At 37.6% G+C, this 23,457-nt stretch overlaps 1 protein-coding gene and 1 pseudogene across 14 annotated transcripts in view; one reads left to right on the top strand and one right to left on the bottom strand.

The window, feature by feature from the left end:
* Enox2 (ecto-NOX disulfide-thiol exchanger 2) overlaps positions 1 to 23,457 on the top strand; it is a 267,961-nt gene that overhangs the window by 102,866 nt on the left and 141,638 nt on the right. For 8 of the 14 annotated variants that reach the window (XM_076918959.1, XM_076918960.1, XM_076918958.1 and 5 more), the window contains one exon: positions 9,508 to 9,651. The exons of the other annotated variants lie outside the window; for them this stretch is intronic. In XM_076918959.1, coding sequence (XP_076775074.1) covers positions 9,604 to 9,651 — 48 coding nt within the window. In that variant the 5' untranslated portion in view covers positions 9,508 to 9,603. The remainder of the gene's footprint in view (positions 1 to 9,507; positions 9,652 to 23,457) is intronic. 14 annotated transcript variants of the gene reach the window in all.
* Positions 20,528 to 22,091, bottom strand: LOC117695123 (eukaryotic translation initiation factor 4B pseudogene; annotated as a pseudogene).

Raw genomic sequence — 23,457 nt, 5'->3', positions numbered from 1 at the left:
GTATTGTAACTGTTCCTATTGAAAGGGCTGGCTCAGCCTAGGCTCCCAACCAGATCTAGCTGATGAGCTAGTTTTCAAAATCATTTGACATAGGTGTGGCAGCAACTGTGCTTGCTTTTGATAATTGCCCCAGCTTTATGAAATCAATCAGCCTGAAGGTAAGATCTCATTACAGATCTGACAATGTAGACTCCAATTTCAATACTAAAACAACTCTTTGCCCTCAGGCTCAAAACTCTGCAATTATTCGTTTTATTGTGACAGAGAAACCCATAATATAGTACCTGTAGGCACATTCACAGGCAAGAACTAAACAGATAACCTAATGATCAGTGTATTAAATGTTAGCATTTTGTCTAAGCTCCACCCCACCGTTACCTGGCAACAGCCAGGTATACCTGACTCACTATAAAAGGGGCTGATTGCCCCCTCCTCTTGTTCTCTCTTGCTCTTGTTCTTGTCTTCCTGATCCTGTTCCCCCCATTCCCCTCCCCGCCTCCATATGCTCATGGCTGGCCTCTACTTCTCTTGTCTTGCTCCTCTCCTCTCCTCTCCTCTCCTCTCCTCTCCTCTCCTCTCCTCTCCTCTCCTCTCCTCTCCTCTCCTCTCCTCTCCTCTTCTCTCTCTTCTCTTCTCTCTTTTCCTCTCTCTCCCTCTCCCTCTCTCCCTCCCTCCCTCCCTCCCTCTCTCTCTGCCTTTCTCTGCCTCTTGACTCCCCTCCCCATTCCCTGAATAAACTCTATTCTATACTATACAGTCCTGTGGCTTGTCAACCTCATGGGAAAGGTATGCCTCCGCATGGGTCCTCCCCACACCTGACTGCACCTCCATAGAACATATTCCTCTTCTCTTTATCTTTTTATAAACACATCATTAAAAACCTGCCTTTTCCTGTCATTCAGGTGGAAAATTGGTCAACAAGAATTGTAACATGGCTTAAAGCCTACTCAAAGCAGGTACTGATGAATCACCATCTTTCTCTACCAGCTCCCAAAGATGTGGTGAGAACGGAGACTGCTGTAACTGTTCTCAAGGGCTAAATTACAGCAAACTTTGGACCATTCTTCTCCATTCCACTGAGGAATGCCAAACTTTATCCTAAAGAAAATGATAGATTGTCCATCTACCATCTGTCACTGTGAACTGTTCTATCAAATCAAAAAATATTTTGAACCTTGTTTTCATTGAGTAATGTGATTTTGCTGTGTTTCCCTGGCATTAAATTGTATAAAGGGAAAGAGTTCTGAAGCATTTTTCTTCTTAAGTTGAAAATCTATATTTGGTTTTCCTACTCATGAAACTGAAACACATTAATGGGTTTAGTTCAGACTTACTCAAACAATTCACTATTACCAGGCCTAGTGGATGTCATTGCCACAGGAAAAATCACAGAGAAACCCCAAGTTAGGGAAAATATGGATGTAGAGAAATGATCCTGTTCATCACAACTCCAGGACCTCACCAGTGTTCCAGTAGTATAACAGCCTTCAGCTGTAATTGATTCAAAGTGACATCGGTCTAAAGCTATTCCAAGAAAACAACAGTCACTCTTCCAAGCAAAGAACAGTCACTATCCAGTATTGTTTACTAATGATTAACTTTAATAATTATGCATTACCTGAAAGAAAAACATGGACTAGAAGAGTACACAGCTAACGTCTCCCAGTCCTCAAATAGTCTGGAGGCTTAGGATGCACAGTATACGACATTACAAATATTCCTAATTCAATTTGTGAGACAAATTTGTATACATTCAGGATTGAGTAACTATGCTAGTTACTTTTCTTGTTGCTATGACAAAATACTTGACAAAACACAACTTAAGGGAGACAGAGTTTATTTTGGCTAATAGCTGGAATTTGCAGTCTGCCACAATGGGGAAGGTATGGAACATCAATATATAGTGCCTGGTCCTGTTGCATATATAGTCAAGAATCAGAGAGAAGTGAATGCTGGTATTCCACTCTGTTTCTCCCTTTTATTCGGTGCAGAGCCATAGACAGTGTAATAATTCTGCTCACATTTCAGGGCAAGTCTTCCTTCATCCGTTGAACCTGTCTAGAAATGCCCTCACAGATATTCTCAGAGATTTTCTCCATGTTTGTTCTAAATCTCATCAAGTTAGCAATCAAGATAAAGCATCATAAGCACTTTTCAGTGTCTGATATGGATCAGACCTTAAATTATTTTTGTCCCTATAATAGTTAATATTGATTGGCAACATCTCAAGATCTTAAATCAGCAAGGGCATGAGCATGCCAGTGAGGGATTATACAAATTGGAGTAACTGAGGTGGGAAGATCCTCCTAAATATCTTTGTCAACACAAATTTCATAGGCTGGCATCCAGGACTTCATTAAAAAGGAGAAGGAAGCTGAGTAAGAGTATTCACCACTCTGTGCTGCCTCATGAACTGTGAGCCAAAATAAACAATTTCTTCTTTAAGTTGTTTTTGTTGGGTCTTTTGTCCTAGCAAATACATAAAATAACTAATATAGCCCATTTAATTTTCTTCATGTCCCAATAATGGAGAGGCATTACTATTCCTGTTTTATAATTTAGAACTAGAAGAGATAAGATGACTTCTCAGAGCACCTTATGAAAGACACATTTAATGACTGGGACACTGGGTAAGCGGTGGATACTGGTGTAAGTCCAGTTCTAACTGTAAAATAGCAGGGTCCCATGGTACTTTCTATAATGATTGGGATCTTCTGTCTATCCTGACCAATATAAAACTCCATAGCTACAAAGGGCTGGTGGGTTCTTTAGATATGACTAGTGCTACTGGAGTTTTCATGCTATATCATTCTTAGTTCATTCAAACTTAAGTCGTAATAGCTATATGTATCTTATGCCTATTATATTAGAAAACACATTTTTAGAATCTGTTTTTTAATCTATAATTTTATGAAGCAACGTGATTCATTTATGAAGAAATAATTCATAAGTGAAATTTCTTCTGTGGTGTTTTGTTAAATTGGAGTCTTAGACAATGAAAAGACTATTTTGGCTTGCAGAAATCAAGAATGACATTTTGCAGAAACATGGTCCACTAGTCAGTTTTCCAGCACTGTGACAAAAGAACGGATAACTAACTTGAACTGTGAAATGATTTTTTTTTTTTTTTTTTGCTCATGGTTTTAGAAGTCCCAATCTGGTGTCATTTGGTTCTCTTGTTTGGGGACCTGTGGCATCAAGCCTGTGGAACAATGGTGCTTATGTGATAGCATCCTGTAAGTAAAGGGGTTGTCACACCAACATCTACTTCAGGTGAATCCCCACAATGTTCTAGCATTCTTCTTATGATTACTCCAGCAATAGGTCCATTGGTGTCTGGAATTAGAAACACCATTACTGTATCAAAAAGAAGATAAAATATCAAAAGAGCTATAATTCAAATAATCTTTTGAAACAGATATATGTTGTATATGTTGTATATGTAATGTACAGATTAAAATATAAGGAAAGCTACAAGAGTATTGAATTTTAAAGAGACTGTGTCCCTCTTACTGTAATACCTACTTCATAAGTCATACAGCTTATAAGCAATATTAAGAACTTTATGCTGTAAGTCTCCCATTCCTTGTAAATGGGAGTGATGACTAGAAAGTAAAATATAGAATGTATGTAACTTAGGGTATTTACTACACAACCAATGATTTTTGATGGTGATTGTTCTCTTTCCATTGCTGTGAATATATTAGTTTGGGTATAAGCAAATAATGTATTGCACCACCATGTAAATATAGCCAGTGAAATAAACCATAAGGGAAGGCTACTAGTTAAAGTTTGAGCATCAAGAAGAAGAAAGAATTACTGGCAGCAATGGAGTCTTACTGGTCACATTAACCACACTAAGAGCAGGCTCCATGCCCAGCAGTAGATGGCAAACAGAAAATGAACTCGATAGTATCTTTGTAGATATTTTGTCTAATATTATCTTATTTGGACATGTTTTGTCTTTTTTGTCTCATTTATTGTCTTATTTGGACATTTTTTGCTTGTGTATATGGTTTCTGATTTTTTAGTTTTGTGGTCTTTCTCTCTCCCTCCTTCTCCCTCTCTCCTTCCTTCCTTCTTCTTCTTCCCCTTTTTCTCCCTCTCTCCCTCTCTCCCTCCCTCCTTCCCTCCTTCTCCCTCTCTCCTTCCTTCTTCCTCACTCTCTGTCTCTCTCTCTCTTTCTATATGTGTATATGTGTCTAACTTTCTGTCTACCACCCTTTCTTTCTGTGTTTGTGTGTGTATACATTTTTTTAAAAAAATCTAGTTCCTTTTGTTGCTTTATTTTCTTTTTTCCTGTTTGTTTTCTAAAGAGAGAGTGAAAAGGGTGTGCAATTGTTGGGGGAAGGAGGACCTGGAAGGAGCTTGGGAGGGGGGGGACTGTGATCAAAATATATTGTAGGTATTTTCTTTAATAAAATATTAAAACAATCAAAAAAGGAGTAGGCAGAGGACAGTATTGGCTGAAGTTATGGAAATATAAAAATAATGGATAGATTCATGAATGCTAGGTAGTCTCAGAGGGACTCCATATTATCATGTTCAGCAATATTCAAGAATTTGTCAGGAAAGCAGGTCACAGTTCAAACTTAACTACTCTGAATCCCTGATAACCGTAGTCTCTGGGGAATATATGAACATGTTAAGAAATTACTGTTGGGGTGAAGTTCAAGCTGAGCATAATATAAACCTGAATTGGATGGGGAATTTTTTATGAAAACTCTAGTGTTTGTGCCTTGATTGAGTAGTTTGAGGAGTCATTAAAATTTGCCAAGGGACCATCTTTTATGAAAATTTGTTTGTTGTACTTTGGGGAAACATGAGTTTAATGTAAATTTTGCCCTAAAATTTATATCTGTTACAATTCAAGCAAGACATTTATTTACAGAAGAAAGTATATGTATGCATGTGTATCTGTGTGTGGGCATGTGGATCTGAGTGCAATTACAGTGTAGCTGTAATTGCAGGTGGTTGTGAGCCATGCCACATGGGTGCTGGAAATCAAACTCCGGTCCTCTGAAGGAGCTCAGTGTGCTCTTCTCAATGTGCTGTCTCTGAAGCTCTTCAAGGAAGACCTTTGCAGTGGACTTCTGTCATTTTCCTTTCCATCTCTTCCCCCATTGTGTTTACTCATCAATTATTCATTAGCATCCCCTCTATTTTCAGCTAAAACATATGCACAGCCTATTGGTTTCATACAATTGAAAAATAAGTTGTATTCATTTGCTATCAATTAAGCTATGGGTCTTTGAAATACTCTGTTGTTTTGACTGCTAGCCCTTTGATTAAAGACTGATATTAAAATGCAACCATTTTGAGCACTGTGAATAATCCTTTAGAATTATTGGTTAGAATAACAGGGTGGCAAAGGCTATCAAATGTGGAGTGGATGGTTTTCTGGACTCTAAGGGATAGAGAATGAATGTGTGGAAGGGATCCTAGAGGTTAGAACTATTACAAGAGGCTCTGCTGATTTCTTTATGGCCTGGCCATGGCCATTATTGTTTGGCAAAAGTTCAAAATTAAAAATTACCTTTTATAGACTGAACACGTTATGTTTAGGAATATATACTTGGTTTTGGAGGGAGGGAATGAGTGGGGGAAATATTGTAATTCTAGTATAATCTCAAACCACTCCACACTAATTTGTTGGAAGATGTGGTAACATAGACTGTCAAATGTGATTTCAGCACTTGGGAGACAGAAGCAGGAGGATCAAGAATTTGTTTGAGGATAAGCTGTGTCATGAGACCTCCATCTCAACCAATCACATGCTAAGGATGGGACTCTTATATGAGAAATAAGGGAAAGAAAGCTACCTAATTTTGAGAATTCCCTACCAACTGCCATAGTTGCCTTACAACTGATTTTAAACTGAAGTCATTTGGAAAATAGACTAGTTTCAACAGGACATTCCTGTTGCCAAAAATCTGTTTCTTTGTTTGAACATTAATTTCTGTATGGAGATTGCTACTACCTTCAGTTACTAGATTTTTCAGAACTGTAAATTATTTTCATTTAAGCTGAACTTGTCCAGAGGAGGTATTTAATGTCACATAGTCTATGAGCCACAGCTTTAAACAGGAAGTTGGCTCCTCTGGTCATATTTTAACCCTATGTAACATGGAACATGCATTGAAGATGTTAGAATACATTATAAAGGGTGTTCATAACTTGACCTGATAGTAGAATACTATGTACAATTTATATATTGCACAAAATGTACTTAACACTCTCAAAAGTTTCTTCTGACTACAATATTTTCCAGTTCATCATGTCTAGTAGAAAGTGAAATGAATTGCTTTCATAAAAGATTTGAAAATAAATTCCATAGTTCCATTGAGAGTTACACTACTGTCGTTGCTAGTGTTTTTGTTGATGTCATTATTGAAATCAGCATTATTGATTGTCATTATTAATTGTCATTATTGATGTCATTACCAGGAAGTCTTGGCATTAAAGTGAGTGTTTTTCTTTTAATATTCAAATAATTTTGATGGAGCCTTTTAACTTAAAACACCTTTTTGACATAAATCACATAGACATAGCACAGAAAAAAGCCTATTAGGACATAATTGATTTACTGATTTATTGGTTTATATGATGTGTCTTCAGGGAAGAATGAAGCAATACAATAAAAATAGCTAGGAATCACTAGTGTCTTAGGATTTCACTAGCTCCATAGCTCTTGCTCTCAAGCTACAAATCTTTGAAGATTATATTGGGTCCTAGATAATATAAAATGTGGATTTGTGTTCAGTGATTTGGCTTACTGTGTGAGATGTCTCTCTCTCTTTGGCTTGAGGTCTTTCACTATTTTTTAAAAAAAGGCCTGAGGTGCTGCACTATATTTTCATGTATCTGGATCTTATAAGGGATCAATTTACAGAAAAGTCTTGAAATCTCTCTTATTCAGTGTCAAAAGGTCTTTACATTTGTATGAGTCATACAGAATCCAAGTCTCTGAAGTTATTGTCTGGAACCATATAGAGCAGATAGAATTTTGACCAAATTGCTAAGACGTAGACCATCATATTTTTATTTGCTAGACTACTTCAACTTTTACAAAACCATGGAAACAGGAATGAGAAAGTTGAGTGAGGGAGGTAGGCTATGGTTTGGGATCAGGTCAAATTTACATCAACTTCCTCACCTTACGTTTCCTCAGTATGAGAAATTTAAAATTTTAAATCAATATTAGAATAGTTTTGGTCAATTTTTATGGATCTTACTATGTCCATTCAGTCTCAGCACAGAAACCATACCCTTGACCTCTCACCTGCTCTCTCCAGGAGGACATAGAAAGTGTGCTGACCTGGGCAGAAGCAAGAAATGGGAAAACAGTCCCATAAATCAGACAATTCAAGAATATATATTATACATACATACATACATACACACACATAAATATATACATACATATGTACATACATATACATAGATACCCACATATATTTTGTTTATTGAATATTAACTATGGGCTAGCCAGATGTGATCCAGAATGTCTCAATTACATGATCTGGTTGTATATTTTCATACAACTACATGATCTGGTTGTATATTTTTAGTGGTCCTAGGAGTTAGGTGCTCTTATTAGCTTCCATTTGTAGATCATGGCTTAGAGATTCTGTCAGCAACTTTACCATCTACTTCATTAAACATGGAAATGGACTAATATATTATTCTTAAAATTATCAAAGACAAGACAAAATAATAATTAATCAGAATATCCTAATCTCTGAGAATGTCTTCTAATCAGTATTTTATCCATCCTGTAACATATTACTCAAATGATGGGGTTGTATTTAAAATCGAATTATTTTAAGTAATGTTGCTTCAATCAACATTAGAACTTTTCAGTTGTGGTGTTATTTCATGATTATCATCTGCCAAGGCTTTAATCACATGGCTTAATATAATGAGCTACCTGCCTCCACTTGTTAGGGGTAAATTAATTCATTCAATACTCACTATGTATTATTACTGTGCTAGTTATAAAAAGACAAAATTGTGGGATACAGAGTCCTCATCAGAAAAACGTATACTTTTATAAAGAATATCTTTCATTCATCCATAATAAAATAATTGCCACAAACATCTATTTTTATCTCTGCAACAACCTTGTGCAATGTTATCACTCCCATTCTACAGACTGTGAGACTAGGGCTACGAGAGATTTTATGGCTTGCCAATCCTATCTAATAAAGGAAACTAAAGATCTACATTTTCAGTTCATCAGAGCATTCTGTTTTCCTTAGAGCTTGATCTGATCAGAGCGCTAATGCAGAAAGGAAATGCTAAGAAAAATGTTGGAATCCTACACAGTTACTGCAGAGTGATTACACACCCACACCACTGCTTCTACATTGTTTCTTCTTCGTTTTTTTCATTCTAGTTGTAATGCATATCTAAGAGGACATAGATAGGATTTAGTGAACAATTTACTTAAGTCATAGAAGCAAGTTGGAATATTTCATATAGTTACTTACATGATGTAAATGAAGAATGTTTGGCAAGTCCCAAAGGACACTTAGTGGAACTGTTCCTAGTGTAGTCTAGTTGCTAGTGAAAAAAATATTATCTTTTATATGGTCTGAAATCATTAACAAAAGGCTATTTATTAGAAACAATAATGTAAAAGCATTTTGCTCAGCATTCATTTTACTGAGATTTTGGCTGACCTTTATCTAACTTTAATCTTTCAACCTTTATTTTTTAGTATTATGTTTTGCAACATTGTCTCGAGAATTGTACAATGATAGGTCATAGAAATATTTAGAGGTTAAAAACAATTAACCAAATCACATCATCCTGATTTCCCTTTAATAGGCAATAGTGGATAAAAGGCTTAGAAGAAATATCTTTATTTAGGGCTTTGGCAAAGCTTTTCTTCCCATATTTCATGAAATTTTAATTGAAGTACTGCTGCTGGAGTTAGAACTTGTCTCTACCCTCCCACTTTAGATGTGTCTAACCAGAAGAGTCTGATGCCTCTATCTGCATCAGTTCAACAAACCTCATAGCAAAATAATAGAAAAGATGTTATGGGATAATTCAAACATTTAAAGCTAACCCTTTTCAAAGAAGAGTAAACCCTATTACAGAAACATCTTTTTAAAAAGACTTTTTTTCTGTTTGTTTCAGATAAAGTTTTCCTATGTAGTCTAGGTGGCATCAGACTTCGGTATTTCTATGATGCCCTTACCTCAGTGTCCCAGTAGCTCTGTGTGTAAGCAGATAGCCCTGTAGTTTTAATGGAAGAAGTACAAAACAAAAGTGAGAGGATTCTAACAAATGACAGAGTCACTATCTTATATTTTAATTCTGATCTTGTCAACAAGTCTGAAAAAATCACAGAGGGCAGCTCTCTTTAATGATTTACCTTTTTACACCAAGACTCTCTTAAAACTTAAAAAGTCCCGCTGGGGGCCTCATATACTAAAGCCTGGGGATGACCCCAGTCCTTAATAGAGTCTGGACTTTGGATTTCTTTTTCTTCTTTAGGATTGAACCAGCTGCCCTTTGACCCTGCCAACAACAACGAACCCCTGCAGTTTGGTAGTGCCAGTGGCCCTCTGGTCCCAGAAGGCCTCCTTGACAATGGAGGGGACTCAAGCAAGAAAAGAAAGAGAGCAAATCCTCCTTCAGGTAAGCTAGGTGATACTGCGCTTTCCTAAGTCAGTGCTACTGAGTCATTTCCCTAGAACATCATAGGTTGTGGACACTATGCTAGGACATCCTTGTACAAATTTCAGAAACAAGTCAGAGTCCCTTGCCATTTTCATCTTGAGGAGGAGTCACACACTGGTATTATCATGAATGCTGTGGCAAATGTGTGCAAGGGAGAAAAGCAGAAATAAGGAATATTTTGATTCATCTTTAGAGATTAAGGAAGGCTTCATAGCACAAGTGACATCTTTACCAGATTTTTGAAGAATAGGTAGATTAGAAGCAGGATGTGGTGAAGAAGTTTGATTTTTATAGAAAAGAGATCATATACTTGAATAACTATTTCTCTACCCACTTGTCTCTTTATGAACATGGGACAGGATACTGTCACTTTATCTCTAAATTAGGTAATTGCATATATGTCAATATATCTAACTCCAACACCTCTCCAATGTACATTATGTTGATGTGTCTACTGGAGACCATATTTCACTGTGTGGCACAAGCTAGCCTCAAAATGATCTTCTTGCCTCAGTGACTGAGTTGTGTGATTAGAGGTTGTACCATCCTTCCAGGCCTCACATGTCTATGTATCCCCTTTAACATTTCTTAGAATGCCTGGGAAACAGATTTTCCAAATAACAGATTTTCCCCTATAGCAGCACAATGTATTATTAGCATTTCCTGCAATCTTTTCCTCATTCCTCTTTCTCATTGGCATGCCATCTGAAATTTCTCTAAACACAATGAGAAAACAACAGGAAAAACCAGTATTAACTGACCATTTGCTATGTCAGGTTTCATCATTTTTATTGCTTTGTTAGTCATTTGAAAGTGGGTCAGACATCTACGCAAGATATTGGGGTGGGCCTCTTAGACATGTTCATAGGTTTATTTTTATTTAAGTTTTTACTATTTTATTTTCAGCTTGTGAAACCAAGTATGTTTGTAAACACAGTATCATTTTCTGTCTCTTAGATCATAGTCAAGTTGTTTGCTAAATATATGTTTGGAAAATAAAAGCACAGCATAAATTTTGCCTGTGTGAAACCCTTAATAAAGGACAGAGTAGAGCCCAGAAGCTGTCCTTAATTCTAATCCTGGATCTCTCTCTCTCTCTCTCTCTCTCTCTCTCTCTCTCTCTCTCTCTCTCCCTTTCTCTTGCTCTCCCTCTCTCTGTGTCTGTCTCCCTCCCTCCCTCCCTCCCTCCCTCCCTCCCCCCCCCCCCCCCCCCCCCCCCCCCCGTCTCTTCCTCTTGGCTGAGTGTGATTTTTTTAGCCTCTCTTAGTTTCCCTTTACTTCTCATAAAACAGAAATGACACTAAAGCCTCCTTCAAGGGGTTGTTAAGTATTTGAAATGATGTGTGTGCTATTTAAGGTCATACCTACACAGAATAACCACTTTAATAAAATGCTATTTTTTCTTACTATATGATATGATCCTCATCTTTTTAAGCATCAATATATTTCACTTTTCGAGGTTATATGCTATAGATTGAAATTATGCCTCTATGTCGTGTGCTTGTGAACTTATTTGCCTCTTTGAAACATGTTCAACCTAGTTCAAATTTGCTTGATCATTTAGGGACATAATCAGTTATTTCCTGCATTTTAATATTTATTTCTATTAAATTTTTTCAAAGTTTACTAGGAAAGATTATATAACTTTTACCTCTATACTAACTTAGCCTAGGTTGTATTAAATTTTTAGTGATTACAGCTACATTTATACAAGGCCTGTTTCTTTTCTGATATCTGCAGTCACTTATTTCTTTCAGCATTCCTTTAGCAATTCTTTTTCTAGATAGTCAATGAGCTTTGAAACAAACAAAAAATCTTTAAAAAACATTATCTAGCTTTCTAAGTTCATTTGTCACGTGTATATGTTAAATAAGGGCAACATTCTCTGTCAGTAAAACTTGTCATGGAGAGTGTACTCATGATTCAGAGCATCAACTTTAAAACATGGCTCTTGACTGCTCTGGGGCTTTTTGATCATTAGTTCAGGTTTACACTGTAATCATAAGTGATGGGTTAGTTTCAGGCAATACCTTCCTAACTGTGGTGAACTCATGGAGGTGGGGAATGGGGAGTATGTATTCATCTGAATCGTGAACCAGCTTTAAAGAATTGACATTTTGTTTCTAATGAGTATATTCAATGAGAGCCAAGTTAACTGTTGCAGATAAAGGATTTTAACAGTAGATTACACTAATCTATAATTAGCAGAATCAATTTACATTCAAATAATGAATATTCTGAAGTTCCTTAAAAACAGTGTGTTCTTTTAAATAGATGGAATAAGCTCCTGCAAGGCTAAATTAACTTCCTTGAAATCCTATTCACACTATCTGCTTAGTGAGCCCTTTCTTTGTTAAGTAGCACAAAGGTAACACTAACCTGGTTAAATGACCACAAATTCCAAATTAGTGTAATCGAAATTAATAAGGTTTTGCTGTTGAAGGAGTCTAAGCTGGCTATGCTGTGACATTACAAATGGGAGGGTTGCTTCAAAATATTCTTTCTGTCATCTGTAGTCCTAGATAAAAGGAAGACGGAAGGTAGATGGTAAATAAGAACTTTTATCTTTTGTCAACCCTCACTACAACATGCCAATGAGAGAAGCTGAGATTCAAGGTTCTCTTAGGCGCTACCTGACATTTCAGGTATGAGTACTCCATGTCCATCCATCTGGCTCCTCCTTCAGTTGAAATGCAGTGAACCTGCAAATCAGCTGCAGCTCTCCTTCCTCACTGCACATCTTCTGTCCTTCCTTTCTCATTCCTACAGTATTTCCCCTCTTCAGCAAACCGCTTGCCTCCTTTTGTACTGAAGCTAATTTCTTGAACATTACTGATAAGTTCTGCTGTTGTTTTATTCTCCCAAAGGTTTCTGTGGTTTATTCTCTCAATTGTTCTTATGCTAGAACTTTGGTACCAAATATGAACCATTGAGGTGATGAAACTTTAAGTGCTGGGCCTAGTGAAAAGTATTTAGGTCATGCAAGCTCCCCCTACCCCTGGTAAATAGATCAATACTAGTCTCTGAGTGGCTTTGGTCTTGAGGCATATATTGATTTTCAAAAAAGTACATTTTTACAGAAGAGCATGCCTGGCCTCTTCTTTTCTCTTGTTTCCTTGTTTACACACGTGCCCCTTCTCTACACGGTTGGTTCATTTTCTACCCCTCTGATAACAGTAGGTGGAGGCATAGTGGATTTTAGACTTTTGAACCACCAGAATTAACCAAATAAACATTTCAGCCACCAAGTGCCCAACCGTAAATATTTTCATATTGTGATACAAAATGAGCAGAAGACAACCTCAAGCACTGTCATTTGTACTAATAGATTACACCAGCTTAGCCAGGATGTCTCTGTCTTCCAAATTAACCTGTGTGAAGGCAACAGTGGTATGTATCTTCCTCTGGACCAACCATCCCAGCCTGGCCTTCCCATTGATAGTGCAGCAGGGTATCCTTAATTTGTGATATAGGGGAAGAAGAACACTAAGTCACAGGAGTCTACATCATGTGTGATCACTGCCAGCCTAGCCTTCTTGTTCTCCACTAAGATGGTGACAGTGTAGAGCCTGCTTGAATGGCAGGGACCCCCTTTGTCACAAGCTATTTTTGCCCAGCTATGTCAATAGCATCTGTTTTCCTCTTGCTTTGTCTCTGGCCTCCTCTTGTAGTCAAGCATAAACAGCTGAGAATCTATTAGTTCAAGACCTCAGTAAACTGCTTACAAGAGGCACTTTTAACCACTTACAGAGTAAAACGTTTGCAGCAATCAGTGGCTGGTATTTGACAAGTCAGGTGAGGTCCCTTTTGGTCTGGTTGTACTATCCAATGCCAATTTCTCTAACATTTTCTCAAACAGAGAATTCAACATCAGTTTGGTTTCTTGCTTCATGACCATGGAATCTGGGGCCAACTTTCTCTTGATCCTCATTACTTTTACTTGACTGACAGGCAAATTGTAACTATCTTAATCTCTTTTATTTAACTTGATGCAATAAAAAACTTTCCTTGAATTGTTTTTTCCTTTTACATTACTTAACTCTCATTTGCTAAGAAATCCACACATTCTTTGTGCCTTTTATTCTCTCTTCATCTTCAGTATATTATTGTAAGCCTTTATAGAAAAGAAATACATACAGGTTAAATAATTTAAATTAATAATACATACAGGTTAATAATTTAAATTAAATTTACCTAAGACTGAACACCTAGCAAGTGACTTGTTGAGGGGTCTAACTCCAAAGCCTATTTCTAACTACTATGCTGTAGTTACTATGTCTGTCAATAATAGGAGCTCAGACTCATTACTGAAGCATGTATTAAACATCAGTGGTAGACTAGGGAAAGCCTTATTTGACAGTTAATACTACAGAATAAGATGGGCAGAACTTGAATTTCATCTTCTCTGTGGAGCTCTTCAAATTCTGAGATGCTATTTTTTTTCTTTACAGTTTTCTTTTCTGCTACTCCCCAAAACAAGTCTTCTATTTTAGGCAAGTTAATGGGCTTCTTTCTTCCAAGGCACTACCTTACCTACCCCTTCATCCATTTGACCTGTCCCTACAGGTCAAATCCAGTTCCTTGTGAGAGCACAGTTCTTGAACAACCACAAAGACTTTGTAAAAAAGAATAATGGTCCCTAATGGACTCTTTGTCACATTACCAGGAGAATGTCTTAAGTGCCTAAGAGACACTATAGTTGGAGTCTCAGTGTTCTACTACCTGTGTCAATGAAGTAGCTTAGCAATTGTGATTCAATATTTTTGCCACATTTGACTACAAAATCTTAAGTGTCTGACTGCTTTGTATCTTTTATCATAAAGGGGTTAAAAATCTTCAGACTGTGCTTGTTTTCACATATTAAGTTTATACCTATAGAAATATTTCCTTGGTCATGCTCCAGTTACATATATTGCTAAGATAATAGTGAAGTAATTTCTTTGAAACAGCACTTTATGTCAAATAAGTTTGTTAAACCATGGAAGATTATAATTCCAAGTTCCTTTCTATAAGATGACACTGTTGTTAGATTTGATAACTATATGGATCTTTGGAAGGACAGCTACCAAGCACTAAAGTGGAAGAATCCATGAGTCTGTGTGGCAGAGTGAATAATGACTAAAATGGAATGGATTACATTGTTCACTAATATTCAAAGAAAGTATCAACACTTTAGAGAACTAGGCAAGTAGGCAATTAACTAGGAATAATTAGAATATACTGGTGAATACCCAGTATATGGTCCTATTTCCATTGTCTTTTATCTATAGGCCTGTATTGAAAGGCATGCTTGTATTTAAATATCTGATGCTAAGCCAGGGGCTTATTGATTAGTAGTAATATATTACCTAGCATGTGAAAGGTCTCAGGTTTGGTTCCTAGTATTACAATAAACAAACAAACAAAACATGATATCTAATACTTAGTGGTATTACCAAATATAATGTGAGTAATGAATCACACAGTAGAGACAGACAGACAGACAGACAGACAGACACACACACACACACACACACACACAGAGAGAGAGAGAGAGAGAGAGAGAGAGAGAGAGAGAGAGAGATCTTGACCCATTTTCCATTTGTAATAGTGATTCAATTCCAAGGATCACTTCCTTCAGTTTATTAAATAAAACAGTTTATTAGTGATCCACATAAGTACGGTGATTCTCTTAAAGGATTTTCATATTTGTTAGTTTATACAGATGAGATAACCAGAGAAGAAAACCAGCTTTGACCAATATATATTAGCATTACTGGGAATATTTCATTAAGATCCAAGAATATATCTAATCCTGATTGTAGATATCCTAGCCACTCTACTTTGCTGTGATAAACATTATAACCAAAAGCAAAGGGTTTGTTTGGCTTGCACTTCCATGTCATTGTTTGTCATTAGGGGAAGTTAGGGCAGGAACATGGTAGTTTGAAGCAGAAACCAGAAGAAATTCTAATTACTGGCTTGCTCTCAGGTTCATGTTTACCTAACTTTCTTACATAGCCCAAGGCCACTTACAACACACAGTGGTCTGGGCCTTCCTATGCCCTTACAGATATACCTACAGGCCAATCTAATGTTGTGGCCCAGGCTGCCCCACACTTGGGGGCCAAAATGTCGAGAGCTGCTCTGTCAGTGTTCGAACCCTCACTGCCAAAAGCCTTGTGGGCTCAATTGTCCTGCACTATCCCAAGCAGCTCCGGTCCACGGGTTGGGGTTCAGCAAGAGAGAGAGGATGGACACGAGGAATGGAGACCAGACAAAGTGTGATTCAATCCCGTTTATTCTTCAGTCTCTCTTCCTAGTCCAAGTCCCAAGTCTTGAGTTCCTAGTCCCTAGTTCCTAGTTCCTAGTCCCTAGTCCCTCCAAGTTGTTTTTCCAAGTGCTAAGTGCCTACTACCTAATAATGCTTCTTCCAAGTGTCTTCTTCCTCAATGCCTAACTCCTACTCCAAGTTGTACTCTAAGTTATACTCTCTAACCTAATTCCTAGTTCCAAGTTGTACTCCACTCTTCTGTCTGCCTCTTGCCTTTTATATGTCTCACTTCTAAGCCATACCTCTAAGTCACACCTTTAAGTCACGCCCTTAGGCCTTGTCTCTAAATCTGATCTCTAAGTCACACCCTTAAGTCACATACCTTTAAGTCTCACACACCCAAGGGAAAATCCTGGGTATCTAAAACAAGATGTTATCAGAGTGTGCTCAGCTGTTGTAGGCTAATGTAATCAAGTCTCTGGTCAGGTATAGGGCTCAAGATGGCTGCAAGGATGATAGCCACCTTCTGTCAGCTTCCCACAGGCTGTTCTTCAAACAAGGTCCCCTCTTCTCAGTATGTCAAGTTGACAATCAGGATTATTCATCACGCTGACTTATTATCAAAAATTTCTGTTATAATTCCTGACAATCAAATCAAAAGTCAACGAAGTAAAGACAGTGAACATTTCCACCAATGGCAAGTCTATAATAATATAAGGAAGTGAGCCTGCAGAGCAGCAAGAAAGAGGTTTGGTCAGATATAAGGAAGAACTGGATTGGAATGAGTTATCCAGCTCAAGCTCACTTGGGAAGGGAAATACAAAATTAGATGAGAGCAATCATCTCTGTCTGGGAGTGTTTTCATTTCCTTTCTTATCTAGAAAAAGGGCAACAAACCAGGGAACTTTTCTGTGACACTTAAGGCCCTTTGATTTACCTCAGACTTGCAGGGTTGAGACTTTTATTTCACATATACTTTGAAGTGCACAAATGAAAGCATTGATTGTTTTTAAGAGAAAGAATGCCACCATTTTTTTTGTCTTGGTATGTGGTATTTCTAGCATGTCAGCTGAATTATTATATTGCCAAAGGCAAGAAGAGCCTATTGTTCCTTCCGATGGAATTAAAATAAGTAAAAGAATAGGCTAATCACCCACCTCAATTACTTTAGTCCTTTGGACATTTTTATCTGATTATAGTTTCAAAAAATAAAACCATTATCTTGATAACAGAAGGGATCAAAAAGTAACCAGATGATTTTCTCAGGTCTGATAGAATCTCATGTCTTTAGTGACTACCTTGAGGAGGGGAGAATGGGGATGGCTTTGAAAAGGCAGGGTAGACAAATGCAAATCCTTCTCTGAAATGTCCTTAGTTATTAAATGCTATTAAATGTCCTCAATTATATAGCTGTAGAATGATTCTGTAAGTGCATTGCACCAAAGCCTATAGGAGTTAGCTTAGGAGCCAGGCGATGTAAAGGTAACCTCATAGGTTAGTAATAAAGAGCCTTGCGGTAGAAACTGAATCACAGTATTTTAAAATTAGAAACAACTCTGTCTGACTTCAACATTTTTAGAAGTAACTGAGACCAAGAGAAGGTATTTATCTGAGGTCACATGATTAATTCTGAGAACTGGATGTAACCTATGTAAACCAAACCTATGTAAACATTTCAGTTTAGCTAACATTGTGTGATAGATTTATCATTACTAGAAAATGTAAAGTGTTGACTTCCCCTATGCTAATAGCATTATATGAATTGTAGCAAGCTAACCTACTGGCAAATGAGACTGCTGCTTCCCAGGGCAGAGCTCTTTGATCTTCAGATGAGATTAAGACTTGGTTATTAGAAAACAGCACATTTGTGAGGGAATTACTTCTGGTGAATTGTACACATGCAGTTTAGCAATTCACAGAAGAAATTCTTTGTGATATCTGCTTACTTTGTGTCCTCACTACCAACCCACCCTTAAGTCCACTTCATCCATATAAAAATATTTATGATTTATCTATGATTTGAACTTTTGTATAATGTTAAGCAGTTTTCTGTCTCTTGATTTTTTAATTTAATTTTTTTCTTGAGAATTTTGTGCATACACATTAAACTTACAGTTCTCCCACTCTCCCCTCCAACTTCTTTTATTGCTCCCAAATTCATGATCCTGCCTTCATTATTGTAATGTATATTATATTATGTATGCTATATATTAAACAATATATTGTATGTTATATATACATGTGTCTATATAGACACAGCTTTCATTTTTTCATTTTCAGATTTTTTTATTTTATTTTATATTTTATTTACATTTCAGATGCCATCCGCTTTCCCCATTTCCCCTCCCTAGAAAACCCCTATCCCATGCCCCCTTTTCCTTTTTGCTTTTATACATTTTTTAAAATGTTAATCAAAGGCTTTATAAGTTTAGTAATGCTCAATCAGAAGTGTAACCCAATACCCAACCTAGATATATAAACTATCTTTGACTGGTGGAGACACATGAATATCTGCCTCCATGCCCCCCTTTCTCTTTCTCTCTCTCTTCTCTCTCTCTTTCTCTCTCTCTCTTTCTCTCTCTCTCTCTCTCTCTCTCTCTCTCTCTCTCATCACCTAGCTTCTCCTCTCCTTCATCTTCTCCTCTCCTTACTCCATCTCTTCCTCTCGATACTCCTTCCCCCTTAGCTCCTCCTACATATCACCCTTCCTGTTAAAATAAAACTTTTATCTCAAAATAGAATTAGAGCATACTTATTCCTAATTGTACTAGTGAGGTACAAGATAGTCCTAATACCCAGTCCATCATTTTGTTGACTAACCAGAACCTCTGTCATCTCTTCTAACTAAAACACTTACTTTTGAACCTGGCTGTTTTCTTGGCTTTAGAATGAATGTCAGCTGAAAGCCATCCACTCAGATCTTTTCTCTCAAAGTAAATAGCCAGTATTGGCTATGAGACTATAAGTTTTCAACCCCGTCAGAAATCCAGAATGACTGAGTTAACTGAAATTGTGGGAAGCACAAAGCATAGCTTCTAAAACTTAGCCAAATTATAGAGACAGCTGAACACCTGGAAAGCCCCTATACTACCAAACGTTGGAGCATCAAATCTTCAGCCTTCTGGCCCAGAATCATCTGACAGACCTTAGTGATGCAGAATTATGAAGGGCTGATTACTCTGTCTAGGCAGATATAATCAGTCAACTATTCTGCAAGTAAACACAGCTTTATGAGTCTGTTTTGTGATGTTCATATGTATATGTGTTTATGATTGACTGGGAGTGGATAACCTATGATTGTGTTCATTCCTGGAGAAGACTGATTCACTCTCTCTAGGTTAATTGACTGTAGCTCTTCATCTAGACCTAGGACTTTATGAGTGAGTGTCTCGATATCCACCTTGGCATGTCATTGTGCAGGTATCAATTAAGCAGCCATATTTTTGAGAATTCCTAGGTGTATCTTATGAAGTTACTAGCTCACAGTAGAAGTCCTGGTCTCTTATTTGTTGCAGTCTTTCTGGTCTCTCTTTTGCAATGTTCCATAAGCATTAGGTTTAATAGCTGTGTTATATGTGTATCAGCTAAGGATGGGAATTTCTAATCAGCTGTTGTCTGCATTTTAAACAGTTGTAGCCTTTTCTAATTGTCTCTGTCTGTTGTAGAAAGAAAACCTTTGATAAAGGTAAGAACTACACTTATCTGTGGGTATAAGAATAGAATTAGGACATAGAGGCCCACTCAATATGAACGAATCCGTGTATGATACTGTAAATATACTCAACTACCTGTGGCCAGTGAGGTTATAGTCCCTAGAAAAGAACCTAACACCACCCCTTCTTTCAATTTTTTTTTTTATTTTTAGTCAGACTTGTTAAAGAAAGAAAGAGAGAGAGAGAGAGAGAGAGAGAGAGAGAGAGAGAGAGAAAGAAAGAAAGAGAAAGAAAGAAAGAAAGAACTTTAGTTCTATGAATCTCAATTCAGAGAAAGTAGATTCTTACATTTTGGAAGGTTCTGTTCCTGTCTGTTAGTTCAGAAAAGTTAAGGTCCCCTTTTGGTGTCCTTTAGGTCTGTAAGAACTTCTTGGCATTTGTAAGTAAAAGAGCATACTTAGACATTCAGTGAAAATTAGTTTTGGTGCTGAATTTCTTACTAACTAGTCTTTGACCTCAAGTAAATCACAGAAGCAGCCATTTCTAAGTGTCAGTTTTCAAATATATTTAATATGAAAAGTATTTTTAAATCTGTCAAATACTACTTTTGTGATTAATGCACCGAATATTGGGGTTTCAAAGACTTAATATACCATATTTCTTTCTCTGTTTTTTGTTTGTTTTTATAATGAACTAAACCAATGCCTACAAACAAAAAACACTTCCTAATGAACAAACTACAACCTTAGTCTCATTTTATAGAAAACCATTCTGAGGAATGTAACTTAAGGCCTATAAACACCTCTAGCTCTAAATGCATCCTTCAGTAAAAATCGATGTCAGTGTTACTGATATCACATGTTACATACTACATTGCTTTATCTTCATGATAGCGTAAAAACCTGCAGAAGTTTCTAGAGAATTTTCATTACTTACTCACAAATATGGGAAGTTTCCTCCCCCCAGGAAATGATAAGTTTGAGGCTGGATTCTTCTTAGATTTCTTTGACTCAGGTGCAGATCTCAAGTCTTGATCTTTTTTGCCCTCCTTCCTATCCAACTCCTTCCAGTGGTCTTTGTTTCCTCCATCTCCAGCACTGTAGCTGGAGTTCCTAGTTTCACCTTTTGTGACATTACCTCATCTATTTTATTTTCATCTGTACTTGATGGTCCTTCCTCAGAGGGATGAGCTGGAGCTACTTTCTCTCCAGCACTTATAGGGGATGGCTGTTCTGTGTCTGAGCTCTGAGATCATTGAGCAAAAGGGTTAGAGCTTCACTTCACTCATGCATTCTTTGGTGGAGGAGCTGGCATTATTTTTAGAGGCTGATCAGATTTAGGAGGCTTAGAAGTTGGAGAGTTAAGGGTTTCATTTTCTAGAAACTTCTCATTCTAATTTGTGTATTTCTGCCAGATGTGCCCAAGGTCACAGTCTGTGATGGCCCACTTCCTGTCCTCAACTGTTCTCTTTCCTGAGTTTCTTCACTTCACCAACTTAGGTATCTCTCCTGGGCCGGTGGTCTACTTTTGGCTCATCCAGCTGACACTGCAACTTCTCCTGCTCCTTCTGTAACCACTCCTCTACTTCTTGGTCATCGTTTCTGCTGCCTTGGTCATCATAGTGATCCTGGCCTCCATAGTGGCTCATGTCTTTGCATGGGCTATGCAGATACCCACCTCATACCAGTCTGAATAGTAACAATCATGATACTTGTCCCCAATGCTATCATCACCTCTTCTAGGTAGGTAGTCATCAGAGATGTCTGTGGCAGAAAGGGCCCTCCAGTCTCCGTCTTGTTTTGTCAGAATTCTGATTTCTACCTCAACCAAAGAAACAGTCTGTTATCCCTGTCTTTATTCTGTGCTTGATTTGCAATATCCATTCTAATTTTCCTATTACCTAGAGATTCTTCATTGACACCCAAAATGCTCAGCAGAGAATCTAGGTCCTCAAATTTTGCTTAGCCAAAACCTTTCAACCTGTCTGGATTGTTGGATTACATGGTAATCATACAGAGCTGTCATTTAATCTGCTAAAGAATTTCTTAATAGTCTTCGGTCATATCATAGGGCAGATTCCCTAGGAAAGCAGTGTAGGATGACAATTTGGGAAGATGTGTCAGGTTGATACTGGGTTCCAAAGCAGCCCATGGAGCAGTGGGAAGGATGTAAAGGTCAATTGGAGGTGCCCTGTGCACATCATCATTATTATTCTACCAAGTTGTTGACACATCTCCTTCCAGATCCTCTGTTGCATCAGCACAGCTGACTGATTTGGGGACATTAGTGCTTCCTCTACCAGGTCCCCCATCCTCAGCTAGAAAGTTTGTTAGGGAAATTGTCTTTCCCATCTTATTCTTCTTGTTGTTGTTGTTGTTGTTGTGGTTGAGGCCACCATGTTGGGAGAGGAAGAGAGAATACAAAGGAAGTGAGATTTCATTTTTGTGAATTTCAAATACAGAACATTTCTGATGCCTTTTCAACCTGTTCATTTATATGAGGTTGCAAATTTTCTTCTGACATATAACAATGAAAATATTTTTTGGGAGCTTGTGAGATGTCTCAGCAGGTAAAATCACTTTCTGCCAAGCTTGATTACCTGTGTTTGATCCCCAGGATCTGTCACCACTCTGGATTGCCTGGGACCTTTGAGAAGGGAGCTGGTAAATGAGGTGGACTAGAGTTTCAGACAATAGCCAACTTTATTCAGAGCTTCAGACAATTTCTATTCTGAGGGTTAAGGACACATGGGTATAGTTCTCATGAGTTCAAGCTGTATAAGGTCAAAAGGACAAGCCACACGTGGTAAAAAATAGTCTTATTTTTCCATGAAGGCATATTAAAGCATAGTCAAACATTTAATTGAATAACAGCAATAGACAATAATGAATTATCTGAAGTAAACTCACTACTACCTACTACACCTGGAAGGAGAAACTGCGGTCACAAGACTCTTGTCATGTTTTCTTGGAGTGTTCTAACAAGCACACAAAATTCTCCTCATATGACTTCATTCCTGAACCATGTTCCAACAAGGACCCATAAAGTGGAAATAGGAAAGCAGTTGCTGCTAGTGTTGTCTCTGACCTCCCTTCCTGCACCGTGTCTTTAGATAAATGCATAGTAACTGGAGGACCCATAGAAATCAGAAAACTAGGAAGGGGCTATGGGAGCATTTCAAGAGACAGAGGGAAGATATACAAGTGGCATGATGGGACAAAAGGTGATATCAGAACAAGAGGGGCTAAATGGGGTATGGAGCAGTATAGAAAAGCATGTAGTGTGAGAGACTGCTAAAACTAGAGACCTTTTCAAAAGCCATATGAAACCCCACTACTATAGAAGCTTCCTTACAAATACATATGCATATACCTGTACTAAAAATGAGTTTAAATGGTTACTCAATAAGGGGAAACAATGCTTCTCCCAGACACCAAAGGCCATCACCTAAAAAGCCCAGCGACAAATGCAGATTAGCCTTTTTTGAAGTGTTGCTCAGTGGGGTCTCATTTCCCCACCCCAGACATTGAAAGTTTTTGCTAGTGTTCTTGGTTATGCTCTGGAACCATGGTTCTCAATTTGTAGGTCTTGACCCCACATGGGTTACATATATCTTTCATCCTGGTAGTCATTAATTGGGCCAAACCCTGGAACCAGCTAAGTCATAGAACCTAACACTATTACACTGCTAAATAAGACACAGTAATAACCTGTCCACTGTGTCTTAATACACACAGATTAGTTACATCTCAACTCTTTTAGAGGATCTTGTTAGTGCATAGATGCTGATAAATACAGAGACATGAAATTGGTCAACATAAAGAGAATACGAGACTACTGAGTGCTCAGCTCCAAACA

This window comes from Arvicanthis niloticus, chromosome X, assembly GCF_011762505.2.
Source record: "Arvicanthis niloticus isolate mArvNil1 chromosome X, mArvNil1.pat.X, whole genome shotgun sequence".
Lineage (NCBI taxonomy): Eukaryota > Metazoa > Chordata > Mammalia > Rodentia > Muridae > Arvicanthis > Arvicanthis niloticus.
This window is presented reverse-complemented; position numbering and strand designations above follow the sequence as displayed.